At 43.1% G+C, this 19,052-nt stretch overlaps 1 protein-coding gene across 1 annotated transcript in view; it reads left to right on the top strand.

Moving 5' to 3' along the window:
• The window catches only part of prr12b (proline rich 12b), a 32,993-nt gene that overhangs the window by 8,737 nt on the left and 5,204 nt on the right, over positions 1-19,052 (top strand). The window contains exons 3-12 of the mRNA XM_062439205.1: positions 1,581-1,742; positions 1,997-6,498; positions 8,141-8,353; positions 10,596-10,670; positions 12,745-13,582; positions 15,183-15,790; positions 15,877-15,993; positions 17,561-17,694; positions 17,852-18,448; positions 18,734-18,945. Coding sequence (XP_062295189.1) covers positions 1,581-1,742; positions 1,997-6,498; positions 8,141-8,353; positions 10,596-10,670; positions 12,745-13,582; positions 15,183-15,790; positions 15,877-15,993; positions 17,561-17,694; positions 17,852-18,448; positions 18,734-18,945 — 7,458 coding nt within the window. The remainder of the gene's footprint in view (positions 1-1,580; positions 1,743-1,996; positions 6,499-8,140; positions 8,354-10,595; positions 10,671-12,744; positions 13,583-15,182; positions 15,791-15,876; positions 15,994-17,560; positions 17,695-17,851; positions 18,449-18,733; positions 18,946-19,052) is intronic.

The raw sequence follows: 19,052 nt of genomic DNA, 5'->3' as shown, positions 1-19,052 counted from the left end.
TGTGGAATAAATATAGTCCACTTTTAGCAATGCAACACTGTGTTTTTTAAGACATTTTACATCATCTGTCACAACTTATTTAGAAAAAATGGTTGTTTTAGGATATGTCCTGCTCAATATTGACAAAATGCATTAACATTTAAAATACTCCAAAAATGTTCTTTTTATTTGATGTTTTTAAGTAAAGTAATTGTATGTAGTCCACTTAAATACACTGTAGGTGATAAAATATGTAATATTTATCATTCTTTTGTGGTTACACCACTTGACATTTTCAGGAGCATTCAGTCTTAAATTTTTTTTAAAGTTTTAAAAATGGTGCAAATGTCATTTCAAATGATATAAAAGCAACAAAAATACTAAATGTACATTTTAACAAACATGATGCTGCTTTTAAAACTATTTTTGAAGATATTTTTGAATTGCTCATCCCTTATTTGTCAATGACCCATATACTTTCAGTTTCTCGTACAGCTTTGTTATTTCCTAAATTTCCGAAACCAGGTTGGCAGTTTGGAAACCTGTTTATTGCCCCTCGTCTTCATCAGTAATTTCGCATATTTTGCGAAAAGTGGCTGCCAAAATAATAAGGGTTGGAGTCATTTGACTCACACTAACTCTTGACCAGATGGTGCAGTTGCAGTCTGACTCAGTGGGCATGTGCAGGTATGAACACCATACCTTCCTGCCAACAGCATTTAAATACAAGGACAGACACTGAGTGCAGGCCTAAGGATCTTCTGCTCACAATTTTATCAAGCTTTTTCACAATTGAGAAAAATATATTTCTACTGTGTCAATGTTAGACTCTGTGTTACATCTTGTGCACTGCATCATGGTGGTATGAACATTTCCAGGTACGGTGGTGGTATGTACCAGTTGGTTACCATGAAATATAAATGGAGGGTAGGGTGCTTAATCATTAATCTCTCAGCTTTTTAGATTACTTGTCTTATATCTCCAAAACAGCTATGCCAGTCACAGTTTTTGATGAAAATGGTTCACCAAATGAGAAAAGAGACAAGCTCTCTGTCCAAATAGGAAAATAATAGGATAGTGCATGGAGGCAGGATGTGAACAGATGACACCATAAAATTGACTCAATAACACAGCACAGAGTAAAAGTTTGAAAAAAATAAAGTTTTATGAAACCATTAATATGATGATATGATGTGTGATGTGATTTAAATTGCAGTTACTTACAATTGCTAACACACATTTCTCTATACTGAGCTCACAGGCTGTAAACCACCATTTTTCTTTAGATGTAAAGTAGATGTATCAGATTGCAGCAAATTGCAGTGTAATTTTACATTTTGAGAAACAGTTTTGACAATAGAATGTAAATACTGTATGTGAGTTTTGGGTGTGGTTGAGTTTGATTGAGAAAACAGTTGGTGAATTTTGAAAAGGTGTTGTAATTAAATTCATTTTGTGTCCAAGAAAGAGGTCCACAGTTTAGTCCACGCTGACTATGTGAAGAGTTTTGAAAAAGTGAACTCAGTATTGAGAAATGTGTGTTATAAATAAAAAAAATCAAACAAAACTGTAATTAAGTGAAGGTTGTGGTTTGTTGCCAGGCCTGTCGGGGCTGTTTGATGCCAGCCTGCACCACGCCAGCCCCTCGGGTCCTGATCCGTCCGTCATGAATCTGATATCAGCCCTGGAGTCCCGGGGTCCACAGCCCCCACCCTCTGCTTCCTCCCTCCTCTCTCAGTTTCGCACTCCCACTTGGCAGACTGGTGAGTGTCAACCTGTTAGGGGAATGATACACTTAGGGGAAAACAATTTAAGTCGTAGTTTTAGTTATTGGTACTGAGTGATATGCTATTATTCATAAATAGTGAATAATAATTTAAGTAGCAAAATAATTTGTGTTTATTTAATTTGCGAAATATCCAAAAATAAAAACTTTGCACAAACATTTGCTAATTTGTTCAATTTGAACAGTGATTTGTACTGACCAGTGCTGTTCATGTAATGTTGTGTCCTGTAGCAATGCATACACCAGCCCCAGCGGAGCTCTTTATTTCAGGGGCGCTTCCAGGTTCCAGCTCCTTCCCTTCCCCCTCAGCCCTTTCTGCATACCAGCATCCTGGCTCCTTCTCTGGACGATCTTTTACCCCTTCACTATCCCTGCAGGACACGACTACATTTAGCCCGACTTCCAACGGTTTGCTGTCCCCCCATGATCCCCTGCTGCACATCAAAACACCCTCCCAGTCCAGCTTGGGATTTGATCGCTTGTTGTCTTCCCAGAGCACCACCTACCGGGGCTCTCAGGAGCTCCCAGCCCCTCCTCAATCCCAAGCCCCTCCGACCTCCTCCAGTTGCCACCTGCCCCCTCCCCAGTTCAACCTGTTATCCTCCCAACTTCACAACCAGTCCTCTCAGCTCTATAATGCCTCCATGTTCTCTTCCACGCCAGCCCTGTTGCCCACGGCCCCCCCTCAGTCCCAGCCGCCTCAGGAGAGGACGGTATCCCGGCAGGACAGTGTGATCAAGCATTACCAACGCTCGTCCCCAGCCCAGTCTGCAACACTCCCCTTACAGCAGTATGCCAGCTGTGGTGGGTCATCGGGCTACCAGCAAATACCAAGTCACCATCGGCATGCTGGACTGTCCTGCAGTCCCCTGGGGGAGCAGAGCCCATCCTCAGACCCCAAACCATCACCACGGACAGAATCCCAGATATATCGACCTATCATTCAAACTCCCTATCCTTCCTCCTCCTCCAGCTCCTCTGCCCCTTCCTCATCTGTCACCAAAGGAGCCAAAAGTTCCAGCTCCAGCAGTGGCTACTCCTCTTCAGGCTCAGCATCATCCTCTTCCCGTACCCCACACACTCCTCCATCAGCCTCCTCCACTTCCTCCGCATCCTCTTCTAGCTCCAAGACTAGTACCGGCTCCTTGTCTGCCCCCTCTCGTCAGCAACCCCCGCCTCAGTCAGCACCGGCACCACCTCCTCTGCCAGTGGTGTCATCCACACCTGTTCAACAACCAGCACCCAAACAATGCCTCTCCACCTATGGCTCTCCATCTGTGGCTAAACCCAGCACAGACCTACAAGGCCAGACCCCACCCCAACAACATGCCCAGTCATACTCTCCCAACCAGCCTCCATCTACACACATGACCCAGTCTTATGGGGGCTTCAACTCACCTCATGCCCAAGACTTGAGCTCTGGAGCAGGGGGCAGTGGAGGAAAGGCTTTCAGTGGTTTAGGTGCAGGAGGACGCTCATTCTCTGCAGAGATAGTCTTTGGGGACTCAAGCTATGGCTCAGCTACTCTGAGAAGAACAGACAGTCCTTCCTTAGGGTATGGGGGCGCTGGAGGATCAGCAGGAAGTGGATCTGCAGGATCAGGAAGTGGTGCTGCTGGGGTTAGTAATGCTAGCAGCAGCTCTTACCACTTGAATGAGTCTTGTCCCTCACCCTCCATCAATTCCGCTATCAGCCGACCTGGGCTGCATTCTCCTGCTTCTGTTCGCCCTGCACAGTCTCCTGGAGGCTCAGGGGCCAACAAATACTTGTCCTCCATCCTCTCCCCCGCATTTATGTCCTCACCGCAAGGTTTCCCTGATACACGGCAAGGGCAGAGTCAGTCTTACCACTCAACACCACCCAAACCAAAAACAGAGACCAACATGCTGGGAGTCGAGCGCTCCCAAGATGAGGAAGAGGATGATGATGATTTCCTCATTCACCACTTACTACAGGCCCAGAGCTCAACTCCCCATCCTTCTCAGCATCATCCACCTCCTCAGCAACTACCCCAACTGCTCCCACAGGCTGGGGATGAGGAAGGCAAGGGGGTGACCTATGACATTGACAAGATATCAGAAGAGCGGTACCACCTTCAGAGTGTCATTCGTGCCAATAACACCACCAGCAGTTCAGATCCTGGAACAGCAATTGGTGACGCAAACAGTGGGTTGAATAGTCAGTTAGACATATCACAGAAGAAACAGCAGCCGCCCAAATCAGAGTTGGCCATATCAAAGTCCACTGCTGACTCTCTTTCCCACTCCCATACTACCCACTCCCATCAACAGCAACATGACTCCCTGGATTCTGTGGTTCATTATGGAAGGGGAGACCCCTACACACAGCACCCACACTCCCAACATGCCCATCACATCTCACATGTGTCCGCACATCCTCAACAACACTCTCAGCACTCCCAGCTGTCCCAGCACTCTCGACACACACAGCACCCACAACATTCCCAGCATAACCATCCCCATTCCCACCCACACAGCCACCCTCACATGGAGCTGAAGAAGTCTTCAGATGGTACGGACAATGCCTACTTGTGTAACACGCCAGATGTGCAGCAGGCTCGACAAAGCCAGGTCCCCCTCTCTCTGATGGATTCACCACCAGACCCTCCCCAGCAAACTCACATGCTGCAGTCTGTCCTTTCCCATACCGCCCGCACTAAGATGGACCCCCAGCAAGCCTCGCAACAGCAACATCCTTTGAGCCAGCAGGCCATCATGGGTTCTGCTGGAGGAGCAGGCCCTGCTGGGGTGGAATCCCACCCACAGAACCAGTCTTCACAGTTGCAACTCCAGCTTCAGACTCAGAGTATGGACACCCACTACAGCCTTGGAGGACAGCCAAGAGATCAAACCCAAGCCAGTCAGAACTCAGTGTCTCCCCTAGACATGCTAGACCAATCCCTTTCCCAGACGAATAGCAGAGACAGTGGAGGAGCTCTGGATAGGACTGCAGTTGGGATTGGTGTAACAGGAGGAGATGGAGGTGTTGGAGACAGACATAGACAGCAGCACAGACTTACACCCCACCACCATCCCCAACAAACAGCCTCAGATCTTCACGATTTCCTCTCTGAACCAGATTTGGGCTTGTCCACATCCTCGCACTTGCACCACCTCAACCAGGCTCAGGCCCATGCCCACCACCAACAGCAAGCACACACTCACCATCAGCTGTCACACTCTCAGTTAGCTCACCCACACTCCCACAGGATGGCAGCAAATATGGGAACACCCCAACAACAGCCACAGCCCCAACCGAGAGAACCTGAAAACCAGCTGTCACACTCCCAGTTAGACCAGCTCAAGCAGCACCAGTATGACACAGTGAGCCCACCAGGTAAAGCAGGGCCGACTCAAAATCAGCAACAGGAGCAACAGCAGCGGTTTGCCTCACTAACATCGATCTGCTTTCCAGACTCTCTCTTAAACGATGAAGATCGCTCGTTCTTTCCTGGGATGGAGGACATGTTTTGTTCTGCTGATTACAAGTCAAGCTGTGCTGGGGATTCTGGGGCAGGACAGGCTGGTCAAGAAAGCATTACCCAGGGTCCTGGGCAAGGGCAGGAGGGCATGGAGGCCTTAAAAGCAGCAGGTGCTGGGGAGCGCTATGATATGGTCGGTCATCACAGTGATCAAGGGTATGGACAGTATTGCCACAGCCTTCCAGGAACAGGAAATGGCAATCTGCACTTAGACCTTGACGCTATGAAGACCCACGAGCTTCCCTCCACTGTGAATACTGACCAGCTTGGCCTCATCCAGTCCCAGACTCCCACTATGGGATTGGGCTCAGGAGTTCAAGGGGATGGTTCGATCAACAAGATGATGGGAGCTGTGGGAGTAGGTGGGAGTTCAAACCCTGCTGGTCTGACCTCACCTATTTTCTGTTCCTCGCGACCCAAGAAGCTGCTGAAGACCAGTTCGTTTCACCTGCTTAAACAGCGGCGAGAGCCACAACCTCAAACAAAGAAAAACTATGCCCAGGAGTATGAATTTGAGGACGATGAGGATAAAGCTGATGGTCCAGCTGATATTCGCCTCAACAGTCGACGCCTTCCTGACTTGCTCCCTGACTTGGTGTCTAGTTGTAGGAAGGCTGGTGGGGCATCAGGAGTAAGTGGGCTTAGTCCACTGATTGGTGAAATGGACTTCTGCCACCCCTCCAACTTCACTTCCCTTGGACACCCTCAACAACTCATCCCCCAGGATGGCCCTAAGAAAAGAGGCAGGAAACCAACTAAACCAAAACGTGAAGGCCCTCCTCGCCCACGAGGTAGACCACGAATACGTCCTCTTCCAGAGCCTCCTTACTGCAGGGGGCTGACGGGATCAGTGCCTGGAGAAAGTAAGAGAGGTCGTGGGCGGGGTCGAGGCCGAGGCAGGAAGGAGGAAGGACTCGTGGATATGCATCGTGATATGAACAAAGCACAAAGCGTCCCATATCAGCAGCAGCAGCAGCAGCAGCAGCAGCAGCATCTTCCACAGCAACACTTCAGCCAACAGCAGCACCTCCAGCATCATCCACACCAACATCACAGACAACAACCAGATCTACACCAAGCACCACTGCAACAACAGCACCACCTGCATCATCAGCAGCAGCATGTGCCCTGTTCTCACCAACCGCATCACCAACAGCAACAACATCATCATCAACAACATCAACAGCAGCCGTCCCAGCAGCCACAACAAGAGCCAATCAGACCTATCAAGGTAAATGGAGATGTAAGAAGAAATATAATTCAAATCAGTGACCAAATTACAGATGTGTCATTTTAATTTCTGGCAAATTTGACTTTTAGTTAATAATTGTTATTGGTTAAGTTTTTGTTCTAAACGTTACTTATACATTTTGTAAATTATTAAAAGCTCATTCTAAATAGATTAGATGAAAGATAGAATATAGAAAAACTTGTGGGTATATGACAAATAACTGAGACTGAAATGTTTTAACACTAGCATGCTAAAGTAGGACCAAAATGTATCACTGAACTCTGAGGACAGTTAGGATTCATTTTCAATACTTGATAAATTGCATTGATAGACACCAACAAGGAATTAGTGTTAACAAACAATCAGAGTAGTTCTTAATTATTCCAAGTAAGACTAACGTGGTATCGGATCTGGATAAAGTAATGTTTCCTTCATGCTGTCAGATACTTGTTTTTTTGCTGGTGGCCAAATTTAAGTTAGATAACAGCAGATTAAAACAATAAATAAAGTAGTTATTGCTGTCTTTAAAGTCACCCTGCTCTCAAAAATGTTACTTCAGTTGGATGTTTGAGCTTCTCTGTGCAGAATGATGTGTGTGCAGAGTTTGTTTGTCACACCTGCTGATGTGTAGTTTTTCTGTACTCACCATAAACCTGAGATTAGATGTTTAGAGCCAATCGAGGGCCAGTATACAACTTAAGTGCAATGTGGATAGTTGAAGCTTCCAGTGCACACTGGAACACTGAAAATGGACTTTTGAAATGAAACATTTGCATATTCATAGAATCTGGATTTATCCATTACTGAGAAGCAGGAGACATTATTGTAAGGGGTTTTAACAGGTTAACTGAACCACTTTTGTAGAAAAAACCATGTCAGACACAATGTATTATTCCAAGCAGAGTATTTTTATACTGTACATCATAAAATATGTCTGCAGGGGATCTTTAAAAACAGTTTGTTTCTAATTGGAGGTTTACAACATTGTTAGCCACAGACTGTAATCTTCCTCCATTTATTTTGAAAGCTGTTGTCAACAGGTGTAATTGACTGGGGGTAGGGAGGCTCACTTTTAGGATTTCAAAATAGTCCGTCTTTATTTTACGCACTTCACATCAAGATTCACTCCCCATTCTTGTGACCGATGAAGGCAGAGAATACATTCTCCTGCCTCGTTCGCCTCGTACAGAGTTCACCTTCACGGAACTTAGATTTGCAGAATCCAGAGACCTACTTATGCCCAGCCAATTAGAGGCAGAGCGAGAGAGGGTGTGATTGATCTCTTGTTTTTAATACTCCCTGGTGCTCCATTGGTAGCACTAGTATTTGATATTTAAAAGATGCATACTTCTTAACTAGCGAAATTGTCACCTTGCTAACTACTACTATTTATGCTCACAACTCTAGAAACTCTCAGCTAGAAATAGAAATGCCACATAAACCTCTAAATGCACTTAAAGATCAATGTACTTCACTGATTTGATTGATGCTCAATCCCAAAATCTTTTTATAAGAATATAAAGTGTAAATATTTGACTAAATGACTTCTACCTGAAATAATACAGAGAAGGTTGTGAAGGTCCTATTTTATCCTGAAAGTCCTGCTGAATGTCTGAGTTCATCTGAGCTGTGTGTCTTTCAGATCAAACTGCCCCTCCCCACCATGCCTCCATCAGAATCCTTGTTGAGGACAGACTCACTGTCCAGCACTGAGCCGGTCCTGTCTGATGGATCGGTGGGGTCAGCACCATCTCTGGGCCCGAGTCCTGGACCCAGCACCACCATGGACATCAGCAGAAATGAGCTGAACCAGACGCAAGACAAGATGATGAAGCAGCAGCAGAAAGTTGGAGAGGTAAGGAGAGCATGAGAGGGCTTCAAAAAATACTGCTGCGATAGGAACTGGCAAAATGAATCATATCAACTCCTGGGTTACTTAGTATCTACACTGATAGTTTACTCTGAGTTTCATCAAGTGACGGCTCAGTTTAATCTGCTCAGGGAGACCCCCTCCTCATTAGCTGCACTGGTAAAGCTTCATTCATTCTTTTCCCCAACAAACGCTAGACTCGAACCTATTTGAAGTGTAAATTTATTTGTAGTTATTTTCAATTCCAAATAAAAATGTTCAAAGGTTTAAAAAGGATGACGACTATTTCATATGAATTCAATACCGTTTTTTTCCATGCAAATTTGAATAGACTGGCACTGTGTGATGTGTGACCAAAGCTGAGAGTTTTTCCTCATCTCCCCTGTCAAATTATACACAGCAGCTTGAGGGGGGAACACCGTGGCTTTTTTCATGGGGGAAAAGAAGGAAAAATGACAAATATCTTGCAAATGAAAACGGAGCATGGTTTGAGAAGGAATCCAGGGCTGAACACTGGATTTATTTATTCACAAATGGAGACTTGGAGGAAAGTCACACAATATTCACCTGAAAGATTTTTTTTTTACACAATCCATGTTATCAATATGGAATAAGACAATTATTCATTGTATTTGTTTTTGTATGTGTTTCATGTTCCCCCATACATTTACCAGTTTGACCAAACATAAAATGATTCCTATTATTTTTTATGTTTTTTTTTCTCCATGAAAATTCTAAAAAAAGACAAATAGACTATATGATTTAATGAAAACATCCTTTTAGAATAATCATCCCCATGTTAATCAGGAATCCCTTATCAGTCTATCCTTGTAGTATTATGTAGGTTGCATACATCTTATTGTTTGTTAAAAATCTGTTACTTACTCTTTGTGGTGAGGATGTGTGGGAGAAGGAGCTGCAGAAGACCTGTGTGTGAAAGCTTCAGCTTTATATTCATTTTAGAGTGGGATGACTACTTATCTTAGACAGACTGTATCTGACTGTGAGGGAACACCTTTCATTTCCATATCAAGTCAAATTCATATGCAGTTGGACAGATATCTTCTTATTGTGACATTTCTGTATTCCAGCACATTAGATTTGAGATTAACCAGTGACTGAAGTTATAATGCTGACTCAGTTTTAAGGATGTTGGAAGTGTTCACATCTGTAAGACTTTTTCTAAACCAAGCCCAGCAATTTTAGAACAATGCAGTTGGGAAATGAACCTTAATATGCTGCAGCTTTAACAGCCCAGGAGTTTTTAAGGGCCCAACATTAAAATGCTCTTGACTGACCAAATCGGTCACCTCATTTCAACCGAGCATGACTGAGCTGATGGCAAAATGCAGTAAATACACACCTGACAGAGCAACAGCAGGGTCTCAGCCAGTGTGTGCTGCAGTCGTTGTCGTTGACCGCAAAGGAGTTGGAACTAAAAATTAAAACTGCAGTTCAGGACTTAGTCAATTCATACAATGTTGATGAATCCAGGTAAATCTAGAGCAGAGGCTTTAATTCTAGTGTCTGTGGTGACTCGATGATGCATTTTGTGTCAACTAGCAACGATTGGTTTGTGACTGTTGACTCGGGTGGGCTTTCCTCAGTGTCGCCCACAACTGTGTTGTGTCGCAAGGGGCAGGGGCCGGTCAGTGGTCTTTGGTGATGTCGTTGACAGTGTTTGTGTAATTACTCTCACTGCCAGAAAGGGGAGAAACAAGTTCTGCACTGCAAGTTTAAAAATAATGATTTTAATTAAGTTCATGTTACTTTTTGTCTCTTAAAGTGTGTGTGTGTGTGTGTGTGTGTGTGTGTGTGTGTGTGTGTGTGTGTGTGTGTGTGTGTGTGTGTGTGTGTGTGTGTGTGTGTGTGTGATAAATAAATCTAGCTACACACCTAAGTACCTAAGTATGCAATAAGAAAAGAATAGGACCACAACAGATTTGAGATATTAACTATAGCTATAAGACATAATTCATATTTTCCGCTCCTTGCACCCTTTCTAGATGATTCTTCTCATAAATATAATCTTGATAGATAAATGTGTTCCTGATTTTACGCAACCCCCACCGTGAAATCTTCAAAATAATAGGGCATCTGTGGACAGGAATTACATCAGCTTCTTTTACATGTAAAGGAAGTTTCTACCTAACAGTATTTCTAAACAGTGTGACCTAACCTGTGCTGAATCAATTTTTGAAAGCAGTTCTCTCTGATGTTAACACAGATGACGTGGAAGAAAGAAATTGACGATCCACTGAATCCTGAAGCCTGGGCTGCTATGCAGAAACTCTCCAGTTCAGTAAGTTGCTTGTCCCTGTACAAAAATGAGCAAAGCCAGGAGCTTCATATATAATTCATACCTCATCTATTCAAACTCAAGCCTCTGGTAGAGAGAGCAACACATTCTCGTCCGTCACACTTCAATTAAGCCCATACCTGTGAAATACACTAAACGTAATTGTAAATGTGAGAAATGATTTAGTCTGCAGTCGAGCAAAAACACTATTCTTTAATTTTCAGTCTTGTTTTTTGTGATTTGAGGTTTGGAGAGAAGGAGGTTATAGTTGACTGACAGCCAGTTCTTTCTGACTGACAAAAGAGAGAGGAGAGAGATGGCTGTTACCAGGGCAGCTGTTGCCACGGTTACTACATTTTTCAGTGCAGGATCCTTTCTGCCACCTGCTGTCTGTTAAGCTTTATTACCTATAGCAGGATCCAGGGTCTGTATTTAGCAGTTTTATTATTCCTACTCACATATTTAATATTAAGATATGCTTTTCAATTTTAGAGAGCCTCAGAAGTGAGCACACCTGTTTTAGAATGAGTGTAAGATATAGCATTGGTCATGATGAATAATATGTTATTAATCACATGTGATCACTTGAGGTATAACAGAAATGTGCTTTTCTAGAATAGAATAGAATAGAATAGAATAAAATAGAATAGAATAGAATAGAATAAAATAGAATAAAATAGAATAGAATAGGGACACAACAGTATTTTTTTAATGGATTAAAAATAAATAAATAAAATAAAATAAAATACTATATAAAATAAAAACAATCTCCAAATACTATAAAAGAACACACATTCTGGCAGATCAGCCAGGAATAAACAGATAATAAATTATGTATTAAAAATTATATTAGAGAGTTTTTAACCTGTTATCAATACAAGACTATGTTACTATTAGTCAATTAATAACATAGTCAGTCAACAGGATAAATATCTGCAGTTGTACTGATTAATGAGTCATGATAAACATTCCATTGCTCAGGAATTGCAAAGATGAACTGTTTTTCTTCTCTATCTTTAGGTTTTTGATTGTTTGTCTGACGAACAAAAGACATTTGATCACATTGTGCTTCAGGAAAATATGATGGGTAGTTTGTAACATATCAGCCTAATGATCACATTATTAGAGAAATTGATCAGATTCAGGAATGAAGGAAAATGAAAGTAATCTTAGTTGCAGCCCTAAAATGTCTTAGAATCATTTAATTGGCTCTAGCAGAGTGATCTTTCATATTCAGTCTTTTTGTCAGTCAAGACTCTAGAACTCATTTCAAGGAGATTGATGAAACAAGGGAAACTACACAGAGAACACCTGGAGCTATCTCACAGTGCTGGTAGAATAGTCTGTAATGAAATTATAAAGGTCTCTTGTAATAACAAAGTCACAGGTAATTATTCACAACTCTGCAAGCGTTTAGCTGCTAGGAAGCCAGGTATGTTTCTCAGGAGTTGATGGAGATCAAAGCAGAGCTGAAGGCAGAGTGAATATTGGACTTAGATTCATCAGGTGAACACAAACACGACTCAGAGTGAATGCTAATGTTGATTTGACTCTGCTGGAGTTTGATGATGAGTATACTCTCACCATCCTCTTCATTATGTACACCTGTGCAATCTCTAATGCAATCCAATACAACAGCTCTGATACATTTTCAGTGTTAACATTGTCAGGAAGGTAATAATACTACTTTATATTTATTACTGAGGTTGCAGAGGGTGGTGGTGTATGAGGGTTATTATATTCAATGGTGTTCCTAATATTTTGTCCACTCATTAACATGCATTAGAGAGAGTTTAAAGCAGTGCTCGTATATTGGATCGCATTAGATTGCACAGGCTTACCTGATCAAGTGGCCTGTGAGTGTTTGTCAGGGTTGCATTTATCTTGCTCTGCTGCCACCTAGTGGTAAGTAAATATATTACTGTTGCTTTGAAGTCTTAACAGGTGAATATGAGACCAAATGACTAGTTGACACTGTTTGCAGTGTACAGAGGAATACAGCTCAGTGTGAAACCATAGCAGTGCAGTGGATAACCTCATAAAGCTCTCATGGTGATTCGATTCTGTTGTTTTACAGACTGATGAGAAAGCTTTTGACTTCAAACCTGGCTTCATGGCCTCTTTTTTGGACTTCCTGAAGACAGGAAAGAAACAGACAGGCCTTGAAGCAGGACATGATGGAGGTGAAGAAGAAGCCCTGAATCCCTGCTCCTCTCTGAAGGGAGGGATCAGACCCCTATCCCCACCTCCTCCCTTAACATCAACCCCTCCACAGCAGCCTCCAGGGACCTTCAGTGAGGAAGGGGATGATGAGGGAGCAGACCTGGCTCTCAGCAATTGCCCAAGTCCCTGCAAGCCTCTGGATGAGGAGCTGAAAAGGAACCTGGAGACGCTGCCCTCCTTCTCCTCTGATGAGGAGGACTCAGTCAGTAAAAACCAGGACCTGCAGAAGAGCATCTCATCTGCCATCTCTGCCCTCTACGACACCCCACACTCTCTGGCTGCTGCCATGGCCTCTGTCATGGCCAAGGGCCCATCCAGTCTGTCCCCACCTACCCCACAGGAGCCGCCGCTCAGCCCCCCTCTTCCTGCCATGCCTCCCCTCATCCCCTCCACCAGTATGGAGCCTGGAAAGGACGAGGCACTCACATACACTCAGCATCACACACAGGACGAGGAAGAACAGAATCAAGAAGAAGTAGAAGAGAGAGAGGCTGAGCAAAGAGGAGAACATGAAGATGAAGAGGAGGGAGGAGTAGAGACTGCAGACAATGAAGAAATGATGAGAGATCCAGAGAATCTGCTGCATGAAGGTCTGGATGAGCAGGAGGAGGCGGAAGAAGAAGAAGAGGACGAGGAGGAGGAGGAGGAGAGGATGTCTGAAATGCAGATGTCAGAGGTTCTGAAAGTTGAAGGTAATTAATGTATTTGTTTATGACTCTCTGTCAAATGTTACATGTCTTTGTCTTTAATAAGGTAATCTTTAGCTGAAAGTCAACTTTACTACTCAAATATTTGATATCATGACTGAGCATGTTTTTGTCTTTGAGGTCATTCTTGACCTTCGAGGTATAGTTTCATTTAAATGAGACCTATTGACCATCATTTCTAAAACTATGTGTAAAACCTGTGGTAATAAGTTAGATGACGTTGGCAAAAAAGGTCTAACACAGAATTGGGTAATAATTTATATTCAATGTCCACTCATTAGATTTTTTTCAGAGCTTTTAACCACATCTCACAGTCTTCATCAGCAAATGTAGAGTGTGTTTTACCTGGAAGAACATGACCTAATTATGGAACCTCAGTCTTGTAAAAACAGGCAGATATAAATGGGGGGGGGGGGCAGTTAGACCTAATGGTCTCTGATGACCTCTAACCTCTTACTCACTGCTGCTATGATGATTCACATCTGACACACTTCTCACTCTTCCACACACACATGTAGAATAATCTCTTCTCAGGGCGTTGCCTGATAGCAGGTGGTGCACAATTCAGGGAAGGATTTAAAGCAGGGATGTCAAACATACGGCCTGTGGGCCAGAAACGGCCCACCAAGGTGTCTACTCCAGCCCATGGGATAACTTTGCAAAGTATGAGAATTGCACTTTTTCCGCTGCTTAAAAAGGTTTTCCACCCTGACCAGAATATAATCCTCTGAAAAAACAATGAATACATATTAAATACATATTTAAACTGATCATATATTCAACATTGTACAAAATGTTGTTTATCAGCAGTTTCTGTGCAAAAGAATCTGAAAAAAAGACTATTGTTGCACTCATTTTTCTTAAGACATCTCAGACTGTTTATCTCTTTTTTAAATAGATGATTTATAAAAGTTAAGTTTTAATACATATATATTATTTATAGGTTATTATGCAATGGTTTTACTGGTCAGGCCCACTTGAGATCAAGGGCTTTATGTGGCCCTTGAACTAAAATGAGTTTGATAGTGCTGATTTAGAGCTACTTTTGAAATTTGACCTAGGTTCCAAACTTAGGTCATATGATGACATATGAACCAAGTTCATGACAACTGAGCCAACGACAATTCAATGATGAGGACCATGAGAAAGCTCTGGAAAAAGCCAGTGAATGGACCTTTGTTGATTTAGTCTAAATCAATAGGTAACCCCCCATGTCTGGCAATGTTGTTCCTTTACTTCCTGACCCAACGTCTTACAAGCTTCTTATAGTGATTTCACAATAAAAATGAACAGCAGTTTTTCAAATTCCACCTTATATGTCTGTTAGGAGCTTCTTTTATGCAGACAGTAGCAGTGCACACAAGCATATCAGTCAAAAACAGATAAAAGCAGCATTAACAGTCTAGATTAGGAACAGTATTTAAAAAGCTCTTATAGTTAAAACACATGTTAAATTCTAAAAAGTGAATTTAAAGTGTCAGTATGTGAGATCATGTGGTGGAGGCTTGAATGAAGTTGTCTGTGACTCGCCTGCTTTTGAATAAAATGTAACTTTCTCATTTCCTCCCTGCACCCTATGTTTCAGATTCTCCGTCAGGACCTGTGCTTGCTCCGGCACCTCCATCCCCTTCACCGTCAATCTCTCCCTCACCCCCCACCTACTCCTCACCCTCGCCCCTCCCTCCCCTGTGTCTCTCTGAGCCCTCCCCTCTGCCAATCCAGCAGGAAGAGGAAGAGTTGAATCCAACATATCCTCCTCCTGAGCAGCAGCAGCAGGCCTCCTACCAACTGGCTCCACCCGCTGGCACCTCCCCACCCCCCTCCACCTCCCCTCCGGCCGTCCCCTCTTCACCCCTCTCCAATCTTCCCTTGGCCCAGTCCATACCCCCTCCGTCCACCACACCACCCCCATCATCCTCTGATCAGGACCAGGAACCTGAAGCCGGGCAGCCATCCCCCTCCTCATCCTCCTCTTCCTCGCCCTCTTCATCATCGTCTCCACCTCCATCCCCTCCAACCCCGGAGGAGGCCCCGGCACCCCAGCGTCTTACTTCCCTGCACCTGGCGAAGAAGCAGGCTGACGCCGCCATCGCTGGTGAGAGTGAGGAGGAGGACAGTGAGAGTGGAGGTGAAGGAATCTTCCGGGAGAGGGATGAGTTTGTGGTTCGAACTGAGGACATCGGTACTCTGAAGGTGAGTCCCTGCACAGCTACTAGGAAGTATGTGATTGTAAATAACTAAACATGAATAATATACACTGTGTTTATCTGTGTCTTCAGATGGCCTTACAGACAGGCCGAGAGCCCCCACCAATCTGGAGAGTGCAGAAAGCCTTGCTCCAGAAATTCAGCCCAGAGATCAAAGATGGTCAAAGACAGTTCTGTGCAACCAGTAATGTGAGTTTTACCCAGACATACATTTATATCAGGACTACCACAGTTTACATCAAAGCTGGATTAGGGTTCAAAACAAATTAGTGCTGTCATAATTGGTATGGTACATTTGTAGCTGCAATCACTGCAATTTTGGTACATTTAAAGGACAGGTTCACCATTTTGTTTTATTTGTGTCCCATCGTCAGGTGTCCATATGAACAGTAAAGAGGTTTTCCTCTCTGTAATCATTCCTCCTGTTCATACTGACTATTAAAAGATCTCCTTCAAATGTGCTTTCAATGGAAGTGATGGAGGACTAAATCCACAGTGTGTCCACACAGTCATTTCAAAGTAGATGTGAAGCTTATATGAGTCTTCATCAGTGTGAGTTAGTCATATCAAGTGATATCTGACACATTTACAGTCTTTTTAGTATCAAATTCCCTCTTAGTGTTTCCCTGTTGAGCTGTGGTGGAAGTATAGTAACAAAAAGACTTTGGTACTAAAAACACTGTAACGTTGAAACATAGAAGATGAAGATTCGACTCATTTGGACGCTGAAGCTTCATATTAGCTTCACATCAACTTTTAAGTATATATATATATATATATATATATATATTCTGTGTTATATATAATAACACAGAAGGAGGACTGTGGATTTAGTCCTCCATCACTTCCATTGTAAGAGCATTATGAAGAGATCTTCTAATGGTCAGTATGAACAGGAGGAATGATTACAGCAAGAGAAACAGGTTTAATCATCATTTGGGCTCCTGGCTGTTGGTTTAACCCTTACATAATGTTCATATTCTACACCTTCACAGTATGTTCCGGGTCAGTTTTCACCTGGTCTAAGAATCCTCTCATAAAAAGTGTCTATACCAAATTTTGAACCACAGATGTGTTTAGAATGTTTCAATAGACGATCTGACTGATCAATAAATGTGATTAAACCTTGATTCATGTTTCAGAGAGCAGAGAGAGTGTATTTTTTCATTGTTGGAGAATCACACAATATCATGTCCTATTTTACCTAAGACATGAAAATATAACATAGCAATAATGATGGAAATGTATTTTATGTAAAGGGAAAATGACAAGAACTTTATGGAAGTGTGGGGTTTATTGTATAACCATTAGAGCCATCAGTCTTCACTGCTACATCATAAAAAGAAATCCTCATAACTACTATCTTATTAAAACTATTAACTATTCATTTCACTAAAACACATGTGAATAGATACAGAGATAATTTGACCCAGAACAGCCTCAATGGACAAACATTTGTAGCACCTTTACAAAAATATAACATTTAAAATATTTTCATATTTGTGCATTTTGGGCCACTTTAGGAAAAAGTCATAACATTTCAAAATGTTGTTTTTACAGCTGTCAAATGTCAAAACGGATCAAATTTGACCCAAACAGAATGTAAGGGTAAAGACAACAGGAAAAATTGTGAACTTTAAGAGTATCCACTTGATAGATCCTTACTTTTATCCAGTATAACATAATACGTTTTTCTCTTATAGAACAACTCTGTTTATTAAATAATACTTCTAATCTCTATGGTCTCTTCCCTCAGTATCTTGGTTACTTCGGTGATGCAAAGATGCGTTACCAACGTTTGTATGTGAAGTTCTTGGAGAACGTCAACAAGAAAGATTATGTCAGAGTGTGTTCCAGAAAGCCGTGGCACAGAGCCGGCCTGTCTCTGAGGTAAGACTAAAAAACATCAGAACCACATGTAACTAATGTCTGTGAGAAATGTGTCAAAAATGTATTGTAGTGAGTTTTGGTTGATATCCAATAAGAAACTAGCTTCATAGATCTTAACATGGGAGCTTTATTAACTGTGTGTCTTATTGATCGACAGGCGGCAGTCTCTACCTAAACAGCTGCCCACCGTCCACAATCAAACCCCACCTCGAGTGGAGAGAGACGACAGAGACAAGGAGAGACCGAAAGAGAGAGAGAGAGAGAAAGAACAAAGAGATAGAGAACACAGGGAGAAAGTTGAAAAGGAGCATAAGGAGAGAGAGCAAAAAGAGAAGGAGAAACAGGAGAGGGAGCAAAAAGAGAGGGAGAGGAGAGAGAAAGAGAAGATGGAGAGAGAAAAAGAGGACAGAGAGCAAAGGGAGAGGGAGCGCAGAGAAAAGGAGAAAAAAATGGAACGGGAGAGAGAAGGGGAAAGAAGGGAGAAAGAGAGGGAGAGGAAAGAGAAGGAGCAAAAGGACAGGGAGGCAAAGGAGTATGAGAAAGAGCAGAAAGAGAGGGAGCTGAAAGAGAGGGAGAAGAGGATCAGGGAGCAGAGAGAGAAGGAGAAACAGGAAAGGGAGTGGAAAGAGTGGGAGAGACAGGAGAGAGAACGGAAAGAAAGGGAGAAACAGGAGAGGGAGAGGAAAGAGAGGGAACAAAAAGAGAGGGAAAGGAAAGAGAGGGAGCAAAAAGAGAGGGAGAAACAGGAGAGGGAGCGGAAAGAGAGAGAAAAACAGGAGAGAGCCCGGAAAGAAAAGGACAAGAAGGAGAGGGAGCAATGTGAAAGGGAGAGAGAACAAAAAGAGAACGAGAAACAAGAGAGGGAGAGACGAGAAAAAGAGCGGGAAAAGAGAGAAAAGGAGAGGAGAGAAAAGGAGAAACAGGAGTTTAGGGAGAGGGAGAGAGAGCAGAAGGAGAGGGAAAAAGAGAAAGAGAGGGAACATAAGGAAAAGGATGCGATAGAGAGGGAGAAGCAAAGGGAGCTGGAGAAAGAGAAGAGAGAAAGAGAGGAACGAGAGAGGAGAGTCGGAGCAGTGGAGTGTGTGAGGTTGAAGGAGGAGAAGAGAGGAGGAGAGAAGATGCAGCGTCAGTCCAAAGCCAAGACTTCACAGGACAAAGCTGAGCCTCCTCCTAAGAAGAGGAAGAAGTGGCTGAAGGAGGTTCCATCCTCTTCCTCTGAGTCTGACTCCTCTCCACCCAGTGATGACGAAGGTGTGTGTGTGTGTGTGTGTGTGTGTGTGTGTGTCTGTGTATCTGTGAGTGTGCGCGTGCTCGTGTGTGTGTGTCTGTGTGTGTGTGTGTATCTGTGAGTGTGCGCG

Source organism: Scomber scombrus, chromosome 18 (genome assembly GCF_963691925.1).
Source record: "Scomber scombrus chromosome 18, fScoSco1.1, whole genome shotgun sequence".
Taxonomy (NCBI): Eukaryota; Metazoa; Chordata; class Actinopteri; order Scombriformes; family Scombridae; genus Scomber; species Scomber scombrus.
The sequence above is the reverse complement of the archived record's forward strand: the minus strand, read 5'-3'. Positions and strand labels throughout refer to the sequence as shown.